This window comes from Pempheris klunzingeri, chromosome 16 (assembly GCF_042242105.1).
Source record: "Pempheris klunzingeri isolate RE-2024b chromosome 16, fPemKlu1.hap1, whole genome shotgun sequence".
Taxonomy (NCBI): Eukaryota; Metazoa; Chordata; class Actinopteri; order Acropomatiformes; family Pempheridae; genus Pempheris; species Pempheris klunzingeri.
The window spans coordinates 5,208,476-5,230,040 of NC_092027.1; the positions used below are offsets into that span (position 1 = coordinate 5,208,476).

Consider the following 21,565-nt stretch of genomic DNA (forward strand, 5'->3'; position numbering starts at 1 on the left):
GTAAGAGGATCTGTGTCGCTGCTGTCAGTAGTTTTTATGCTTGTTTAAACTTAAGTGAGCGAACAAATGGCAAAGATAGGAGTTTCTGGGTGTGATCACAAATGGCCCTGCTTGGGTCTCCACCACCTCCAACATAAAGGTTACATTCACTCCTGTTCAGATTCGACATGTGAGACTTCAATCCTAAAGCTCTGCTCAGTCAAAGCTAACGAGCACATATTGTCTATTGTGGTCTGGTTTTACTATTTACAAAGGGCTATATTGCGCAACATGTTTCTATGATTCTGTTTCAAACGCCTGGCAAAGACTGCAAATGAATAGCCTGCAGAATGTGGGTGTGTGTGTGTGTGTGTGTGTCCTCTGTGCAGTGAAAACGGAAACACAACACATTTGTCTGGCTTTGCAAGAGGTTTGTAGGAAATTCATAACTTTCCTCATCATGTAACTCTGTAACAGTAGACACATAAGATGATCGATGGCTGCTGTAACACACCCAGAATATCTGGCAAAAGACCTTCACTGCTTTGTGTCTGCAAAGGCTGGCCGACAAAGCCTCAGTGTGTTCAGACCGGTTCAGACATCAGTGATGGAAGAAGTATTCAGATCCTTTACTATCCTTTGGTATTGTCAGAGTAAAAGGTCATTGTTATATTCTTACATGACACCTTTTTATATTTTATTCTTTTATATTTGTCATCGATTTTTATATTTGTATTCTTTATATTCGTTATATCTCGTCTTTGCACTTCTGTCACTGACACTTTGTTTCTGCACCTTTTCTGTCTCTTGACAAGATAAATAAAGTCTCTCTTATCTTACTGGATTATGAAAAGTTAATGCAACAACATGAAAGCAGAATTTTAAAGGAGTTTTCTTGTGAACAAAGTTTCTGTCTACTCCGTTAACTTTTTTTCACAATTCATTTTCAAGGATTTGAGTTTCATCTCCAGTGTAACTAAACCCACATGATTCACCTGCTGTTCCGCTGTGACTTTAAAGGGTAAATGCACCCTAAAATCAGTCGTAGCCATGCTGTTGATCACGGTTAACTTTACTGTTCACCAGCCCTAAAGCTCTGATGATAGCGCAGGTGTTGTGTTCACTGACACGGCAGAGGGATAAATCTTGTTCAGCTCTGTATGAAAGGGGGGTCGGTGGGTCCAGCATACGTAAAATACCTCACGTCATGGTCAGAGAGGAGCAAGAGAATTCAGCTGAGTCAAACTTTCAAATCAAGCTCATTGGAATACAGTTACACACCAACTAAAGAGAAGAGGGAGAGTTAGATAAGACGTTTTGTCGACTATGGCTGAACAAAATCCATTTAGCAGCCTTTCTAAAGTTAATAAAGAGCATGTTATATCTTGTTTGTTTGATATAGGAACATATGAACAAGTATAACTAGATGTCCACACTGATACGAGAGATCTTGTCGTCCAACTGTTGGTAAGAGGCTGAATTCAGTGTATTTCTCAAAGAGTTGAACTATTCCTTTAACAGAATGTCTACAGAATTCACTGCTTGATCTTCCTTTTTCACCTGTATAACAGTTAAGCTACAACATTTTAAATTAGCATGAATATCAAACATGTCAAACTGTTCTCCATTCCATGGTGTTTTCCACGGTCATTGGGTTGGGGTCACTTTGATGAAGAACAGAAGAACAAATGTAGATGTTAATGATTAGTTTCACATTCATTCTTTTGCACACTGAGCACTTTGACATGTGCAATTAAGCAGCAAGTAAACAGCTCACTGTCAGCATGTGCAGCCCTGTCAGGGGAAGAGAAAGGCTGGGTGTGCCTGAGATAACACAGGCTGATAAAACCTGTCCAGTGTGGTCCAGGAATGCAAATCAAACCACATGTTGTCAGGAGACACACTAACCAGATTAAGGATTAATCCATTTCAACAGAAAAAGCTGTTGAGTGTTCCTCAGAATACAAACAGCTAAAACTGAAAGTACAAACTGTGTGTGATGACAAATCAACTCGGGGGCAGAAGCTGCTGAATATTTTCATACCATTTTTGCTCTTGATCCATGTCACTGTCGTATCTGCATACATGTTGAGTATGTGGATGTGTTTTTCAACCTTTTCATGAGAATCAGTTTCAGCCATTAGAGTTGTCAAGTCACATTTTTATGCAGCCAGATTTCAACATTCCTTTTGGTTGTCACATGTCCAAAGGGTGGGTTTCAGATTAGCAAATAGATGTAGGTTTTAAGTGAGAGTTGGGACGAGCTGGGTGTGCATGCGAGCGGTGGAGAGCCATGTGAGTAAAGAGAGAGAGCGAGAGAGTCTTTTAAACAGTCAGAACAATAACACATAATCTTTGTTTTTAAATGCTCCCAAAGAAAAGTGGACAGGTGTTGATGATTTGAGGCAGTCAGGGGCTCTCGGAGCAGAGGGAGCTGGGCGTGGTGCTGACAAGAATGGACAATGGAAGCACTATTTAAAAAAAACATTCCTGTCCCGGTGGATTCTAGTGAGCAATATCCTGCAGGACTTTTAACAATGAGGACACCGAAAAAAATCTTTTGCTGATAAGTGGGCAATGAAAGACAGATGACAGGGGTTATGGGGAGGAAACTGAAATGGAAGGAATGCCGCTCAAAACACGCAGCTATCTTAGCTGGAACTGTGTCCTGATAGTGCACAACAGGGAGTTTTTGTTTCTATAAATAATGTGGATAACAGCCAAGTACTGTGTGTGAATTCTGTGTTTTTAAAACGGTGCAGTTAGGTTGATTTGATCATTTTAATCGTGGCAAAATAATCAAATGTCTCCAGGAGTCTTTGTGGCATCAGCATTCAAGCATCTCCCAGACTTTTTAACAGCTGTACTTTGATCATGAAACTGGCCTGACCACTGCAGAAACTGGCCCTTTCCCCTCAGCTGAACGCCTGAAAGGTACCCCCCCCCCCCTAAACAACACGTCTGAGCAAGCACTGGTTTGTAACAGGTTACTAAAGTCAGTTTAGCGCAGCTTCCAATCTAAATATCAAACTTGGCTCAGTTTCAAAGCCTGAGCCAAAGACTGGGGCCTCCAGCTACCGAGGTGTGTTCTGCCAAACAGCAGAAATACCCAATGCACCTCATGATTCTCCCATCATGTGCACTGTGCAGTTACTCCCATGTTCCCTGCAACAAAAGCACTGCATCCATGTACCAAGGACTTAAATACAAAGCAAATACCAATCACTATTTTCTATATCAGCAAGGGAACTGGATATTCGTGATGTGACAGCGGCCTGTTACAACAACGAACCCACAGAGCAACAGCTCTAGATTCCAGCTAAAGCATTTCATTGTTATTTTGCAACAAACCGGGAACAGACAGTGACTAGTTCAAAACCACAACTGAACATGTTGCAGCTATAGATCCACACATTTTTCTCAGGAGTAGGTAGGTCTGTGTGCATCCTATCATTAGCTTTTTCCTGAGAAACTGATAGCCTATGATATCTGGCCAAACCTGTGTTTCTGAGTTCAGTGAAGGCATGCAGGATGTTGGACAAGTAAAAGTCAAACTGAAAGATATTTGCATATAAATGCTGCACTGGCGAGTGCCACCGCATTACCATTAGCACGGCTCTATTAAGGCTTGCTGACAAGAGCTGCAATGGTGTAACTGTGATCACACAGAGATGTATCACATGACAACGCAATCATTTAGAAAGGCTTGTGTGTCTCAGCAAGTTTTTTTTATTAATGATTTCTTTAAAAAAGTTGCTTAAGTAAACACTGCATCACGTTCATCGCTGTCGAGAGTGTGTAACAGTAGCCTGCGTGGTTCATGTTTGTTTAAACGGCTTGTGATGAGGAGCAAAGCACTGTGCTTAAAGTGTGTGTTCATCAGGATTAAGAGTGAGAGTGAAGAAATGAAAACAGAACCATCTGGAAAATGAAGATGAAAGTCCTGAGAAAGCTGCATGTAATATTGAACAGCAGCGCAAAAACACAGGAGTAAAGCGTGCATTCATGAACACTTACTTAGTATCATTATCATATAATTATTATTATTATTATCATGAATATGATTATTAGATATAATTGCACAAAGATTAAAGATTTGTACTTGGTATCATGGGTTGTTGATTTCTTCCCTTGCAGATTTTAAAAGGTACTTTTTTCAGTGTGGTAACATGGTCGGCAGTGTAAACAGGAACAACATAGTTTCAGTGAGTAGCTCCCCAGTGGTCGAACATTAGTATATTTTCTTTACCACATCAGAGGCACTACAGCTACTTTGAAGATTTTACATACTAAACGTGAACATTTTATAATTTATGATGTGTTGTTAGAGATTAAAGGCGGAGACCATGAATGTCACGGCAAAAGTCAAATAGTTGAGATATTTCACTCAAAACCACAGAAGTCAGCCTCATGGAGGCCTTACAGGAAAACTCAGGGGATCATCAAAGTCAACGTTCATCATCTGGGCTCCCATGTTGTCCCAATCCACCCTGTAGATGTTAAGGAATTTCACAGTGACAACTTTGACCAGTTGGTAGCACCAGAAGAAAAGTCAGAGGATCACCAGAGTCACCACGAGCCATTGAATATCAAGACACTCCACCCAGTACTTGTAGAGATGCGTCAGTCTGGAGCAAAGTGGTGAACGGACTGACTGACTGACTAACTGACTGACTGACTGACTGACAGATTGACTGACTGACTGACTGACTGACTGACTGACGGACTGACTGACTGACTGACAGCCATCTCTAAAAATCACGCCTCTAGAACACGTTATGTCAGTGCCTTCATTTCCAGTACAAGTTATTACTCAGTTGACTTGTTGCAACATTTCAGTGCTGTGAGGCTTTTTCTCAGGTATCTCACACACTCATTTTGCTCAAAGCCAAAAACCTAAATGTCAGAGTAGGATTGACGACACAACCACAATGTGTAATTAAAACGTCCTCCTAACTGTGATTTTTGACAAATCCTGCCTTCTTGTCGCTGCCACACCTGGGCTTTAACTATGGCGCCCTGAGGTGTTGATTCTGGAAGACAAACGTGAGGTGGCAGGTTTTATTCAAAAGAGTTTTACACAGGTGGGGAAATCTCTTTATAACCAAATAAGGAGCGGCTTGGTTGCGTATCAGGTTAATCACTTGAGTTTAATTTGACACTTTGGTATCTGTTTCGCCATAAGTCAAGTTGATTTTGGCCCATGGTTTCTCAGGAAAGGTTCCCGGTAAACACCCATTACTTTTTGGCACAAGTGTTACTTAAGTACTCGACTCTAAACAGAAGAAAAGAGTTATTTCCTGTTGGAATCATTCAAAAACTCTTTATTTTCAATTTATTTGAGACAGACTTTTATTCTAGTCACCAGTAATAAAATGTGTCATGTCATTTACAATACAGTGACTGAATCAGCCAATAAAATGTTTTTTTTTTTTAATCCTTTTTGAGCACAAACCTGTCGGAAACCAGACTGTTTTTAAAGTGACATTATTTTTTGTGGTCTCATATTTGATTGAATGGAGCTTCGTTATCACCTGCTGTAACTTTCACCTGGTTAAAATGTGTCCTCACTGTTTCCACCTGCACATAAGTCCAAACATGACTTCACAGTCGTCATTGAAATGTGACTAATGTCTTCGTGTCTGGTTTATGACAAAATAACAGATGTTTCTGTACAGGTTGTCGTTTTTGTGACGCAGCTGATTTCCTATATTGTTGATGAAGACAGACCAGCATCCACCCTCCTCTCCCCAGCTATCAAGTCTCTGCTCGTTTCACTTGAAAACCTGCCAAACTTGGGGGAAGTACACTCACAAAGAAAAAGCCGTCCCTAACCACAGGGCATCCAGCTCTGCTTGTCAGGTCTGGTCAGACAAATAAGATAAGCGCCTGGATTACTGCTCACTTTTCATTACATTGTGATAAGAAGAATCATTTACTGTACATCAATACAAGACAAAGAAGGTTTAAGACCCCCCCTGTTTAACCAGAATACCTTCTTAGACCTTCTTAGATTATATTGTCAAGTTAATAAATCGGCTCACCTACAGTACAGCTAGAAACGCTCTACTTTTTGCTGTTATTGTTTTAGATCACAATGGGGACACTTCTGAGGAAGTCTACAGGAATTTCTGGCATCCTGACCTGAGTGCAAAGAGTTCTCCAGCCGTTACTCCCTCACAGTCAGAGTCAGGAGGCAGTTCCTCAGGAGGGGAGGGACTTAACAGCCGGCCCTGCTGTATATCTGACCAGCCAGCACAGAGGACTACGTCCACTACCTCAGAGATGTTGGGAGCACCTCAGAATCCCAGTGTGTCTCGTACCAGCTGAGACCGACTGCTAACCAGAGTGGGACTCCAGGAAACGTCAGGTAAGAGCTGATTTTATTTATTTAAAATTCAACCATTTCTTTTACTTGGTTCCAAGTTTTAAAGAAAGCGATTGACACTTTCAGTGAAAATCATGATTTGAGTGAAAGTGTTTAATCCCAAGTGAAAGCATATTTAAACTGCACCTTTTCTCTTTTTGCTTGGGACGTTAGTCAGAGATAGTGCTGAAAGCCAAATGTGAGGTAATAACTGTGTATCCTGCACTGTCAGCCAACACCCTCCTGATAAAGAGGAAAAGCAAACATTCCTCACAGATTACCTTTGACCACACTTGTTAAATTAAAGTTTTACACAAAGTAATCCAATTTATCAGTGTTAAAGCTTTGGACAAGTCTGAACACTGTGTCTACAGTACATCACCCTCGAGGCTATTGACACACATAATGAAAGTCCTACATGTTCCACAGCCACAGAAACCATTACGTAACTCCAAATGATTCTCTGTTCCCACATTCATTCCTGTTTTCTTCGATGGTGTACTGCAATACACTGCACTGCAATAAGACTTGAGTGTCATAGATATGATGCAACAGGTTGTGCTCTGAAAGCAGAGAGCCGACAGGCAATTAGCAGCGTGGTGTCAATCTTAAGATTGGTCGACCACTCCTTTTACTTCAAGGAAAGATGGTAGCGACTGTAAATTGTTCTTGTCATTCAGACGGATTCTTGGCTAAACTGAAGCTGCAGGTAGAAGCCTTATAACTAATTTCAGACAAGTAGTTGTAACCTGAACTTGCATCAAAGTCGTTATGTTTTCTTGAGAGAAGTTTCACTCTTTGCAGTAAATCAGTGTCGGCGAATCATTTTGACTTTGAAATCAATGCAAAAATATCTGGCTTTTTTCTTATTATCTCTTTTTTAATCTATTTTCATTTATTTAATCTTTTGGTTATGTGCCTTCTATGTATGTGGAAAATATCTAGTCAAAGTTAACTGGATTTGCTTTGTAAGTTGACAGAATGAATGAAAACAGATGTTATGTAGCTCCTGCTGCGCTACAGTAACGGTGATGTCTTTAGAATTAGAGCTGTAAAGTTGCTGTAATTCGAGCTGTTACTCAATTAACTGAGTAATTGACTGACAAGAAATTAAATGATAACTATTACAACAATAGATTAATTGTTTGAGTCTATTTTTCAAGCGAAAACACCTAAAATGACCCAGCTCCACCTTCAGAATTTGGCTGCTCTTCCTTGTTTAGATAATGCATTAAACATCTTTGGGTCTTGTGCTGTTGGTTGGACAGAATAAGACATCTGAAGACACCATCATGGGCTCTAAGAAATTATGACGGGCACTCTTCTGAGGCTCATGATGTTTTATAGACCAAACGACTGATCAATAAGATAATGGGCAGATTAATCGTTAATTGCAGCCCTAATTACAATTTGATTAGTAATAGATTCCAAACAGATAATGAGGTATATCTAAACTCAGTGGCCACTTTATTAGGTACACATGCAAAAACTAATGCAATCCAGTAGCTGTTCTGCCATAAAGTCTACTGTTATCATGTCTATAATGCTGTCACACTGTCATAGACGTGTTAATTAAATGATATGTTTTAGGACCGAGGTCGTATTTAGTGGTGACGAGAAACAATAGAAACAACATTAACTACGACCACAGTAATAGACATACAGTTCACTTCACACATTTCTGACAATGTCAACAAAGTGGAGAGAGACAACTAAGGGAAAAGCCTTGTTCTCTTCCAATATTATGGAATATATTTATTTCTGTACCTTTGGGACAGGAAACTGAATTTGACTAAACAGGAGAGTGTCAGACAGTAAACACTGAAGCCACAGTTTGTTAACAGTGTTTGGTAACTCTTTAGCTTCAGGCAGGTAAGATATTTGCCTTTACATTATGATAAGCAAACACACAGTGTAATAAATGTAAAGTAAATGTTCAACATCTTTAAAAACATTCAAATATTTACAAAGTGGGTGACAGTCTTAGAGGCAGAGATACTGCAGCGCTGCATAACTGTTGTTGTACCAAAACACCGGCTTCAGTCTACTTTGCACGAGCAGAAGTTTGTGTTACTTGGCCTCAAGGTTTTCATGTCACGATGCTGTAACAGTAACATAGTGATCCTGTTGGTGTTGTATTGCATGCAGTAAAACGCAGTACACACCTTGAGTCCACTGAGACTATAAATGAAGACTATTTTTTAACTCCATGGTACTCACATGCTATTGTGAAGAAATGCTTGAATGACAGCTGGTGGTTTCTGTCTCATGCAGTAAAACTAATTAAGGTGATTTTCTGACAAAATCCCCCACAGAAGGAAACACATGGAAATAATATTGCACAGAACAGAGGCTTGTCTGTGGTCCTGATTTACTCTCTCAGTTGGGCATTAAAACAGTGAGCAGGCTTTGGGACTTGGCCAGGTTTTCACTCACACTCGTCTTTCTGAGAGTGATTATAGTCACTCCCTCTGGCCACCATGACATCATCTATTACACTTAAAACTGGTAATTCAGCCATTGCAGAAAAGCACTGTATAACCCGAATATTAAAAAGAGACAGTTCTCTACTCCCTTTACGCTGCTTTAAGCAACTATAATCAACAACTTTGTTAACAAATGATTACATGAATACTGCTGCAGGCACGACAAAGTCAGCAAGTGCCAGGTAAACAGTGGAGTGTTTGGCATCTTAAGAGCCAGATTATCCCCTCAGGAGTTAGTGAAGACTAAGAAAACTAAGGTGAACGGGAGCGTGACTACTGAGAATTGTAGTGGCGAGGTTTAAAAGCTTAAGATTTGTATACTGTTTGTGATTGGTGCATTTCGATGCATTGGTGCATTTTCGATGTTGCAGCACAGAACATCTGGCTGTTCCAGTTTTGAAGCATTACGTCTTTTCACACCAAAGAAAATATTGTACATGACTCTTGTGCAACAGGTTCATCAACTGGCAGAGAATTCATTTCATTTCTGTGCAGGAACAAAATTAAAAGGTCAATCGATCAATGTAACATTAAAAATAAAATATCTTTTGATATATGTACACCATGTACTAATGCATGAATAACGTATTAAAACAGCTATTGCCACATGAAAATATTAAATTCTTAAATTCTGTAGGGTATGTAGAAAAAAGCCTCAGTTGGAATATAACTACAGTTATTGGGAGATGCTCATTTGGTTTTATTGACTTAAAAATTTCAAATCAATAGCTAAATAAATACTTGTATTTATCCTACAAACATGCCTTTTATATCTGCAAAAAGGAAGTCTGTACCTACAAAAATAATTATTCTGAATGTACTAATGTACTTATCTTTTATGGCATCATATCTTTTTTACTGGATTAAGCGGCCCAAAGACAACATCACTGTTATATCACTATCACCCTTATCTAAATTGTGCGAATTTTATTGTTGTTGGTAATCTGATATCTGGTATGTATGTGTATCAATTGAATTTTATAGTATAGCTTCAAAACAAGTAAATGAACTCAGTAAATAAACAGGTGCAATAAATATTTAGAGCACATGATAAAAGATATGTATCATAACGTATCATAATAACCATGCTTTTGATGTCTCGCTTGTCTTATCTCTACAGGGACAGAATTTCAGCATCACTCAAGGATCTGAGGCTTCCCCCAGGCTGAAAAGGAAACTAAGAGGTTTGATATAAAGTTGAATGTCAGATCATATGTTGTAAAATATATTTTTGGGAGCCATCAAGTTCTCTGACTTTAAGGAAAACAAAAATCATTACCTTCTCTTAACATTTTCAATTTGTATTTTCATTTCTCCAGGCTTATAATATTTGCTTTGAAGGCTTTACTTAATTATTTTGAAACTTTATGGGCTGCACTTAAACACTATTCATTTATACATTTTACCTGTCATATATTGCTGCCATACATTACATCTTTCCTCAAGGGCCATAGTGAGACAAATAGTTTGCATTGATTTTACATCCCCTGAAAACAAACACAGACATACGCTGCAATTATAAATCAGCATGAGACAACCACAGTTAGCATCATGTTTTCATGTTTAAAATGCTTTAAGGTTTTTTATGTATGCAAACATGAAGAGGAATAGGAAGTGCTTCATCAACACTTTATATGTTTTTACTTTTTGTTGCAACTGTTTTAGAGAGGTGTTCAAACTTTATGGTCAGTTTGAAGGCTTTAAATATTGGTACTGTTGTACTGTCTACACTTATCTATTTATTCATCTATCCATCCATTCATTCATTAATTTCTTTATCTATATCACTGTTATCTAAAGGAACTATAAGCTCAAGCTTCATTGTAACACAACACAATTCAACAGCATCATAAACTACAGACTACAAACCATACAGCTGGATCAATAACTCTAAAACAGTTTTACTTAATATAAAGGTGGGACTTCATGAAGCTACAATTTATAACAGGGCTGTTGTATTATATAATTTCAACACTGTACACAGTAGCTTGTTAGGAATCACAAATTATTTTCAAATCTTACTTACAGACAATGCATCCAATATCTAAACCAATTTAAGCTATTGTTTCTGTGCTATACACCTCTTTAGGTCAAGATGGGCTCCATCACTGAAGATATTGAGGTGAAGCAAAATGGCCACACAGAAGTCCATGAACCTGTGGCTGGCATATTACTGGAGAAGACAAAAGAGAAGATAACCATATACCAAGCCATGAAAAAACGTCTACTTAAGCCAGGAACAGCATTAGCCCTGCTTGAGGCACAAGCAGCCACAGTAGGCATCATAGACCCAATACAAAATCGAATACTTCCTGTTGCAGATGCTGTTAAAGAGGAAATAGTTGGACCAGAGATGAAAGAGAAACTCCTCATAGCAGAGAAAGCTGTCAGTGGCTATGTAGACCCCTACACCAACCAAATGATATCTGTATTCCAAGCTATGCAAAAAGATCTAGTCCCAAGAGATTATGGATTAAGGCTGCTGGAAGCACAGATAGCCACACATGGACTGTTTGATCCTGTTGAGAAGACAAATATTTCGGCTGAAGCAGCGATTCAAAAAGGCTACTATGAAAAAGGTTTGCTCGATAACCAGATGTCAGAGCTCAAAGTGTTCTACAATCCAAGTTCACAAGAAAATCTTAACTACCAAAGCCTCTTGGAGAAATGCACTGTGGAGCCTGACACAGGCCTGTTGCTCCTTCCTGTCTGCATCGCCTTCAAAGGTCTACGAAGAGGTATTTCCTCCACAGAACTCCTTGAATCAAAGATCATTGACAAAGAAACATTTGATGACTTGCAGAAGGGAAATACCACAACACAGGATGTAATGTTGATGGAAACAGTGAGAGAGTACCTTGAGGGCAAAGGCAGTATCGCAGGCATTGCTGTACTCTCAACAAATCAGAGAATAAGCATTTATCAAGCCATGAAGCAAGGTATACTGATGCCAGGAACAGCACTTGTTCTACTAGAGGCGCAAGCTGCAACTGGATTCATGATTGATCCTGTAGAAAATAAAAAGTTCACTGTTGATGAGGCCATCAAAAGCAAACTTGTTGGCCCAGAATATCATGCAAAGCTGCATTCTGCTGAGCGGGCAGTAACTGGATATAAAGACCCTTACTCTGGTGAAACTATATCCCTGTTTCAAGCACTGTCACAAGACCTCATCGTTAAGGAACATGGGATCCGCCTACTTGAGGCACAAATTGCAACAGGTGGAATAATAGACCCAATCAACAGTCACAGACTTCCCACAGAAGTGGCCTTCAAGAGAGGTTATTTTAATGAAGAAATGAATGCAATACTAAAAGATTCAGGCGATGATACAAAAGGGTTTTTTGACCCAAACACAGAAGACAATCTAACTTACCTTCAGCTGATGGAAAGGTGTGTCACTGATCCCGCCACTGGACTGTGCCTCCTCCCTCTCCTTGAAAAGTCAGACAGGCTGAATTTTAACTTCATTGACTACCAAACTAAAATGGCCTTCAAAGAGGAGAAAGTGAACATGACATGTGGGAAGTTCACGGGAATGACAGTATCTCTGTGGGAACTCATGATGTCAGAATACTTTGATGAACAACAGAGGACAGACATCATTCAAAAATACAGAGAAGGGAAGCTCAGTATCAAGAAAATCATCACAATGGTTATGGAAGTCATAGAGAAGTCTGTGAAAACAACTGAAGTCATTTTCGAAGGCATCAGAGAAACTGTTACGGCCAAACAGCTTGTGGAGGCAGATATCATTAGTGAGGAGGTCCTGGATGATCTGAAAAGGGGAAAGAAGTCAGTGAAAGAGGTGATAGAAGATGAAAATGTAAATATGTACCTACAGGGAAAAGACAGCATTGCAGGTATTCTGCTCTCTGATTCTCAAGTCATGACCATTTATCAGGCCAGACAAAAAGGAAAGCTGATGCCAGGAACTGCTCTGATTCTACTGGAGGCACAGGCAGCGACAGGGTTCATTATTGACCCTATTGGAAACAGGAAATTTTCAGTTGATGATGCTGTCAAAGCAAAGATTGTGGGGGCAGATGTCTGTCAAAAGCTGCGCTCAGCAGAGAAAGCCGTCACTGGGTACAAAGATCCAAGTGATGGCAAAATAATCTCTTTGTTCCAAGCCATGCAAAAAGATCTCATCCTACAAGACCATGGGATTCGACTCCTGGAAGCACAAATCGCCACTGGTGGGATCATTGACCCAGTGAACAGCCATCGCATTCCTGTGCACGTGGCCTATAAGAGGGGATACTTTAATGAGGAAATGAATCAGATCCTGAAAGATCCAAGTGATGACACCAAAGGATTCTTTGACCCCAACACCCACGAGAACCTGACATACTTGCAGCTCATGGCCAGATGTGTAACAGATCCTAGTACAGGCTTGTGCCTCTTGCCAATCAAAAGCAAAAGTAACAAAATTAACATAGACAATAATATTAGGGAAATGTTCAAAGCAACAACAGTTACTGTTAAGTACGGCAGGTTCAAGGACAAACACACAACACTGTGGGATCTTATAAATTCAGAGTATTTGTCTGAAGACAAAAGACGGGAGTTTTTCAAGCTCTTCAAGTCGAGGAAAATCACAATTGAGCAACTCACCGTCACCATTGTAGAGATCATTGAGAGTAAGGAGATAAAACAGCAAGCAGGGCTGAAGTTTGAAGGTCTCAGAGGAGGCATCTCTATTGTGGATCTTATGGAGCTTGACATTGTGGATGAAAAAACATACAACAGCTTGATAGATGGACAGATGACAAGCACTGATGTGATGAAAATGGACAGTGTGAGAACCTACCTACAAGGGAAAAGTTGTGTGGCTGGAGTGATACAGCAACCCTCCAATAAGAAGCTAAGCATCTATGAGGCACAGAGAGCTGGCATCCTGACACCTGGGACTGCACTTTGCCTCCTTGAAGCACAAGCAGCCACAGGGTTCATTGTTGATCCTCTGAAAAACAAAAAACTTACAGTGGAACAAAGTCTCAAAGAAAAGGTAATTTGTCCTCAGATGTATGAAAAGCTTCTGTCTGCAGAGAGGGCAGTGACTGGTTACAGAGATCCGTACACTGGTCAGAAGATCTCACTTTTCCAAGCCTTGCAAAAGGATCTGATTGTCAAGCAGCATGGCATCCGTTTACTTGAGGCCCAGATTGCTACAGGTGGTATCATTGATCCTTGTAACTGTCTTCACCTACCCCTTGAGGCTGCATACAGGAAAGGATATTTTGATGCAGAACTTAATAAAATCCTGTCAGACCCAACTGATGACACAAGGGGCTTTTTTGACCCAAAGACACAAGACAACCTGACATACATGGAGATGTTAGGTAGATGTGTAAAAGACAAGGAAACAGGACTATTTCTCCTGCCTCTGAATGACACACCAAAAGCTACAGAAATGAAGGCAAAAATGTACACTGACACAGAGATAAAGCAAGAGTTTGAAGAGACAGCTGTGAGCATATCAGTAGGACGCTTTTCAGGAAAATCAGTTTCTCTATGGGACTTGATTCATTCTGGATACTTCACTGATGATCAGCGGCTTGAATTCATTGAAAAATTCAGAACAAGGAAGATAAGCACACACACTATAATCACATTAGTGATTTCCACCATTGAAAAACTGGAGAGAAGTGAAACTTCCGAAATGATAATGGGCCTGAGAAAACCCGTCTCTGCACAACAACTACTGGATTCTGATATTATTGATGCAGATACATTCAGACAGGTGAAAGAAGGAAAAGTGACCCTCGAAGCAGTAACCCAACGTGAATCTGTGAGAGGATACCTGAAGGGAATTGGAAGCATTGCTGGAATTAAGGTTCATCCATCCCAGAAAATCATGAGCATATATGAAGCGAAAAAGGAAGAGCTGTTGACACCTGGCATTGCACTTGAATTGCTTGAAGCGCAGGCTGCAACAGGATGGGTCATTGATCCTCTCAAAAACAAGTTCTATGCTGTTGATGAGGCAGCAAGAGAGAAAGTAATCGGACCCGATGTACATGAGGAACTTCTCTCAGCTGAACGAGCTGTTACTGGCTACAAAGACCCATATACAGATTCAACAATATCACTGTTTGAAGCCATGAATGAACAGCTGATTCAAAGAAGCAATGGCATTCGTCTTCTTGAGGCACAGATAGCAACTGGAGGAATCATTGACCCCAATCAAAGTCACAGACTACCTGTTCATGTTGCAATTAAAAGGCGATATCTGGATGAAGAACTGAAGGAAGTTCTGTTGAACCCCACTGATGATGCAAAGGGATTCTTTGACCCAAATACCAAAGAAGACCTCTCTTATCTTCAGCTCATGAAGCGATGTGAGAAAGATCCTGAAACTGGGCTACTTCTTCTACCCCTGTATGAAGAAAAATCCCATGTATTTCATACAGATGAGACAATAGAGCTTGCATTCAAAGACAAAACTATTGCCTTGAATGCAGGAAAGTTTAAAAACAAAGAGGTGACATTGTGGGAAGTGTTGCTCTCTGAATACATATCAGAACAAAAAAGACAGCAGCTCATACAACAATACAGGACAGGAGCCATGAAAATGGAGGAGATGATTGAAATACTCACTGTTATCATTACAGAGGTATCATCCAAAGAAAAAAAGTTCAAAGGACTAAGAAAGCAGGTCTCAGCCAGTGAGCTGTATGAGTCAAAGATTATCTCAAAAGATCTTTTCACACAGATTATACAAGGAGAAGTAACTGAAGAGAATGTTAACAAAATGGAATCAATTCAGAAGTACCTTGGAGCTACAAACTGTATAGCAGGTGTCAGAGTTGAATCTACAAAGAAGGTTATGAGCATCTACGAAGCAAAAACCAAAGGCCTACTGACCCCTGGCACATCTCTGGTTCTGCTGGAGGCTCAAGCTGCCACTGGGTTTGTCATCGACCCAGTGAACAACAAGAAACTTTCTGTAGAGGAAGGTGTGGCTCAGGGAGTGGTCGGCAGAGAGTGGAAAAACAAACTGCTTTCAGCAGAACGAGCAGTTACAGGGTACAAAGATCCCTACACTGGAGACACTATTTCTTTGTTCCAAGCCTTGAAAAAAGATCTCATTGTCAAAGATCATGGAATTCGCCTTCTCGAGGCCCAAATTGCCACAGGAGGCATAATTGACCCAGTGCACAGTCACAGAGTGCCAGTGCAGGTGGCATACCAAAGAGGCTACTTTGATGAGGAAATGAACCAGATTCTGTCTGATCCTGATGATGACACCAAGGGCTTTTTTGACCCCAACACACAAGACAATCTCACCTATCTCCAGCTGGTAGAAAGGTGTATTACAGATCCCACCACAGGACTTACCTTACTGTCCATTGTAAAGAGAGGAGAGTTTTATTTCTTTGTTGATGAGGCAACAAAAATCATTCTGAAATCTACAACAACAACCAAAGCAGGAGGGAAATACCAAGGAACAACAGTGTCTCTGTGGGATCTGCTCTACTCCAAATACATCACGGAGGAGAAGAGGAGAGAGCTTGTTCAACAGTACAAGTCTGGATCAATTACAATTGAACGCTTTTTGGAAATCATCCTGACAATCATTCATCAGCAGACAACAAAGACCTCATCATCATCAATCGTCAAATGTCAACCACCGATTACAAAAGTGGAAAGCAGCAAGACAAACACTACCATCACCACTACAGTCACAGAGACAACTGAAGTTCAAAACTTCCATGGAATCAGAAAGGATGTCACTGCTGCTGAGCTACTTGAATCAAAAATCATCAATGAGGACCTCTACAAAGATCTTAGCATTGGAAAAGTCACAGTGACGGAAGTGAGTGAAATGGACTCAATACGTAAATACTTGGAGGGAACTAATAGCATTGCAGGGGTGTACCTGCAGTCCACCAAGGAGACCCTGAGTATCTATGAAGCCAAAAGCAGAGGTCTGCTGAGTCCTGGGACTTCTCTGGTTCTGCTGGAGGCTCAAGCTGCCACTGGCTTTGTCATCAACCCAGTGAACAACAAGAAACTTTCTGTAGAGGAAGCTGTGGCTCAAAGAGTGGTCGGCAGTGAGTGGAAAAACAAACTGCTTTCAGCAGAAAGAGCAGTCACTGGATACAAAGATCCCTACACTGGAAACACAATTTCTTTGTTCCAAGCCTTGAAAAAAGATCTCATTGTCAAAGATCATGGGATTCGTCTCCTTGAAGCCCAAATTGCCACAGGAGGTATAATAGACCCAGTGCACAGCCACAGAGTGCCGGTACAGGTGGCATATGAAAGAGGTTACTTTGATGAGGAAATGAACCAGATTCTGTCTGATCCTGATGATGACACCAAGGGCTTTTTTGATCCAAACACTCAAGAGAACCTCACCTATCTCCAGCTGGTTGAGAGGTGTATCACTGATCCCACCACAGGCCTGAGTTTGCTAGTCATTGCGAAGAAAGGCGAGTTTTATTTCTTCGTTGATGAGGCAACAAAAATCATTCTGAAATCTACAACAACAACCAAAGCAGGAGGGAAATACCAAGGAACAACAGTGTCTCTGTGGGATCTGCTCTACTCCAAATACATCACGGAGGAGAAGAGGAGAGAGCTTGTTCAACAGTACAAGTCTGGATCAATTACAATTGAACGCTTTTTGGAAATCATCCTGACAATCATTCATCAGCAGACAACAAAGACCTCATCATCATCATCAATCGTCAAATGTCAACCACCGATTCCAAAAGTGGAAAGCAGCAGGACAAACACTACCATCACCACTACAGTCACAGAGACAACTGAAGTTCAAAACTTCCATGGAATCAGAAAGGATGTCACTGCTGCTGAGCTACTTGAATCAAAAATCATCAATGAGGACCTCTACAAAGATCTTAGCACTGGAAAAGTCACAGTGACGGAAGTGAGTGAAATGGACTCAATACGTAAGTACTTGGAGGGAACTAATAGCATTGCAGGGGTGTACCTGCAGTCCACCAAGGAGACCCTGAGTATCTATGAAGCCAAAAGCAGAGGTCTGCTAACTCCTGGGACTTCTCTGGTTCTGCTGGAGGCTCAAGCTGCCACTGGCTTTGTCATCAACCCAGTGAACAACAAGAAACTTTCTGTAGAGGAAGCTGCGGCTCAAAGAGTGGTCGGCAGTGAGTGGAAAAACAAACTGCTTTCAGCAGAAAGAGCAGTCACTGGATACAAAGATCCCTACACTGGAAACACAATTTCTTTGTTCCAAGCCTTGAAAAAAGATCTCATTGTCAAAAATCATGGGATTCGTCTCCTAGAAGCCCAAATTGCCACAGGAGGTATAATAGACCCAGTGCATAGCCACAGAGTGCCGGTACAGGTGGCATATGAAAGAGGTTACTTTGATGAGGAAATGAACCAGATTCTGTCTGATCCTGATGATGACACCAAGGGATTTTTTGATCCAAACACTCAAGAGAACCTCACCTATCTCCAGCTGGTTGAGAGGTGTATCACTGATCCCACCACAGGCCTGAGTTTGCTAGTCATTGCGAAGAAAGGCGAGTTTTATTTCTTTGTTGATGAGGCAACAAAAATCATTCTGAAATCTACAACAACAACCAAAGCAGGAGGGAAATACCAAGGAACAACAGTGTCTCTGTGGGATCTGCTCTACTCCAAATACATCACGGAGGAGAAGAGGAGAGAGCTTGTTCAACAGTACAAGTCTGGATCAATTACAATTGAACGCTTTTTGGAAATCATCCTGACAATCATTCATCAGCAGACAACAAAGACCTCATCATCATCATCAATCGTCAAATGTCAACCACCGATTCCAAAAGTGGAAAGCAGCAAGACAAACACTACCATCACCACTACAGTCACAGAGACAACTGAAGTTCAAAACTTCCATGGAATCAGAAAGGATGTCACTGCTGTTGAGCTACTTGAATCAAAAATCATCAATGAGGACCTCTACAAAGATCTTAGCACTGGAAAAGTCACAGTGACGGAAGTGAGTGAAATGGACTCAATACGTAAATACTTGGAGGGAACTAATAGCATTGCAGGGGTGTACCTGCAGTCCACCAAGGAGACCCTGAGTATCTATGAAGCCAAAAGCAGAGGTCTGCTGACTCCTGGGACTTCTCTGGTTCTGCTGGAGGCTCAAGCTGCCACTGGCTTTGTCATCAACCCAGTGAACAACAAGAAACTTTCTGTAGAGGAAGCTGCGGCTCAAAGAGTGGTCGGCAGTGAGTGGAAAAACAAACTGCTTTCAGCAGAAAGAGCAGTCACTGGATACAAAGATCCCTACACTGGAAACACAATTTCTTTGTTCCAAGCCTTGAAAAAAGATCTCATTGTCAAAAATCATGGGATTCGTCTCCTAGAAGCCCAAATTGCCACAGGAGGTATAATAGACCCAGTGCATAGCCACAGAGTGCCGGTACAGGTGGCATATGAAAGAGGTTACTTTGATGAGGAAATGAACCAGATTCTGTCTGATCCTGATGATGACACCAAGGGATTTTTTGATCCAAACACTCAAGAGAACCTCACCTATCTCCAGCTGGTTGAGAGGTGTATCACTGATCCCACCACAGGCCTGAGTTTGCTAGTCATTGCGAAGAAAGGCGAGTTTTATTTCTTTGTTGATGAGGCAACAAAAATCATTCTGAAATCTACAACAACAACCAAAGCAGGAGGGAAATACCAAGGAACAACAGTGTCTCTGTGGGATCTGCTCTACTCCAAATACATCACGGAGGAGAAGAGGAGAGAGCTTGTTCAACAGTACAAGTCTGGATCAATTACAATTGAACGCTTTTTGGAAATCATCCTGACAATCATTCATCAGCAGACAACAAAGACCTCATCATCATCATCAATCGTCAAATGTCAACCACCGGTTACAAAAGTGGAAAGCAGCAAGACAAACACTACCATCACCACTACAGTCACAGAAACAACTGAAGTTCAAAACTTCCATGGAATCAGAAAGGATGTCACTGCTGCTGAGCTACTTGAATCAAAAATCATCAATGAGGACCTCTACAAAGATCTTAGCACTGGAAAAGTCACAGTGACAGAAGTGAGTGAAATGGACTCAATACGTAAGTACTTGGAGGGAACTAATAGCATTGCAGGGGTATACCTGCAGTCCACCAAGGAGACCCTGAGTATCTATGAAGCCAAAAGCAGAGGTCTGCTGACTCCTGGGACTTCTCTGGTTCTGCTGGAGGCTCAAGCTGCCACTGGCTTTGTCATCAACCCAGTGAACAACAAGAAACTTTCTGTAGAGGAAGCTGCGGCTCAAAGAGTGGTCGGCAGTGAGTGGAAAAACAAACTGCTTTCAGCAGAAAGAGCAGTCACTGGATACAAAGATCCCTACACTGGAAACACAATTTCTTTGTTCCAAGCCTTGAAAAAAGATCTCATTGTCAAAAATCATGGGATTCGTCTCCTTGAAGCCCAAATTGCCACAGGAGGTATAATAGACCCAGTGCACAGCCACAGAGTGCCGGTACAGGTGGCATATGAAAGAGGTTACTTTGATGAGGAAATGAACCAGATTCTGTCTGATCCTGATGATGACACCAAGGGATTTTTTGATCCAAACACTCAAGAGAACCTCACCTATCTCCAGCTGGTTGAGAGGTGTATCACTGATCCCACCACAGGCCTGAGTTTGCTGCCCTTGAACAAGTAAAGGAAAAAAAACCTTTATATAAGCATATACTTGTTTTTCTTGCATTATCAGTTTTACTGTACTTATCTCAGAATTGCAGTTAGCATTACTCTCTCTTCGCATTTTTATAGGCATAAAATAGATAAATACTGTACTCTACTGAGCACTGTTATATTCATGGTTGAAAGAAAGAGAGAAGGTGATTTTAGAAAACTACTTCCTGTATGAGATGTTTTGGTTACAATTTTTGACACCAAGAGCACTGTAGACCTTTTCAACCAGTGCTCACAAAACAAGGGCTGTGGCACTGACACACCAAAATGGAATTCAACCCTTGACAGACCCTAAAATAAACCAAAACTGGGGATATTGTGAATGAATGGGCTCAAAACCTCTCACAGACTGCTACAATTCTCTCATTTGAGGGAAATTCTTAAGATCACACTGTTTTTGATATGTTGTCTGCTGTGAAAAAATAAATCCTTATTACATGAGTTAACAGTGAAAAGTGTCGCATTTATCTGTGACCTTGGTTTTTTCTTATTTTCAAGCTCTTTGTAATTACCAAATTGTGATCTTCTTTAAATGCTTACATGGTAGTACTTTTTGGATTTGTGATACCTAAATGTCCCTGTTTTAATGCGGTTTCATGTTATTTGTGGGATATATGAATTTAATTGTTTTCACACTGATGTAACTACATGGAGTTCGGCAGAATCTACTTTGACCTCACCAAAAGAGGCCGGACTAGTAACGTTTTACAACATTGTATTTTCTATGCAAGTAAATGTGAGTACAGTGAATATAGCTTTGAAGAGTTTTGACCCCTACTGGAAGCCAGCCATGAACTGTTGAACTGTTTTTTTGCTCAAACAATTTCAATGTGTAGCAAAATAAACATGTGACACATGAATACAATATTTTGGCTTTTTTTCAACAGCTTTTCTGGAACATCTTGACATTTTAACAACCATCATACTGGTCTTGATGTGTATAAGCTCAGTACAACACATACTGTACAAGAATCCTCACATGGGCTAAAAAACGTTGAGAAGCATTGATGCTACCAATTCAACATTAGTA

The 21,565-nt window shown here is 40.7% G+C and overlaps 1 protein-coding gene across 1 annotated transcript; it reads left to right on the plus strand.

The window, feature by feature from the left end:
• The first annotated feature begins 6,296 nt into the window (after positions 1 to 6,296).
• On the plus strand, positions 6,297 to 21,420 carry eppk1 (epiplakin 1). The gene is made up of 3 exons (XM_070845994.1): positions 6,297 to 6,349; positions 9,953 to 10,016; positions 10,922 to 21,420. The coding sequence occupies exon 3, from the start codon at positions 10,928 to 10,930 to the stop codon at positions 20,501 to 20,503; it is 9,576 nt and encodes a 3,191-aa protein (XP_070702095.1). The 5' UTR covers positions 6,297 to 6,349; positions 9,953 to 10,016; positions 10,922 to 10,927; the 3' UTR covers positions 20,504 to 21,420.
• Positions 21,421 to 21,565: the final 145 nt, after the last annotated feature.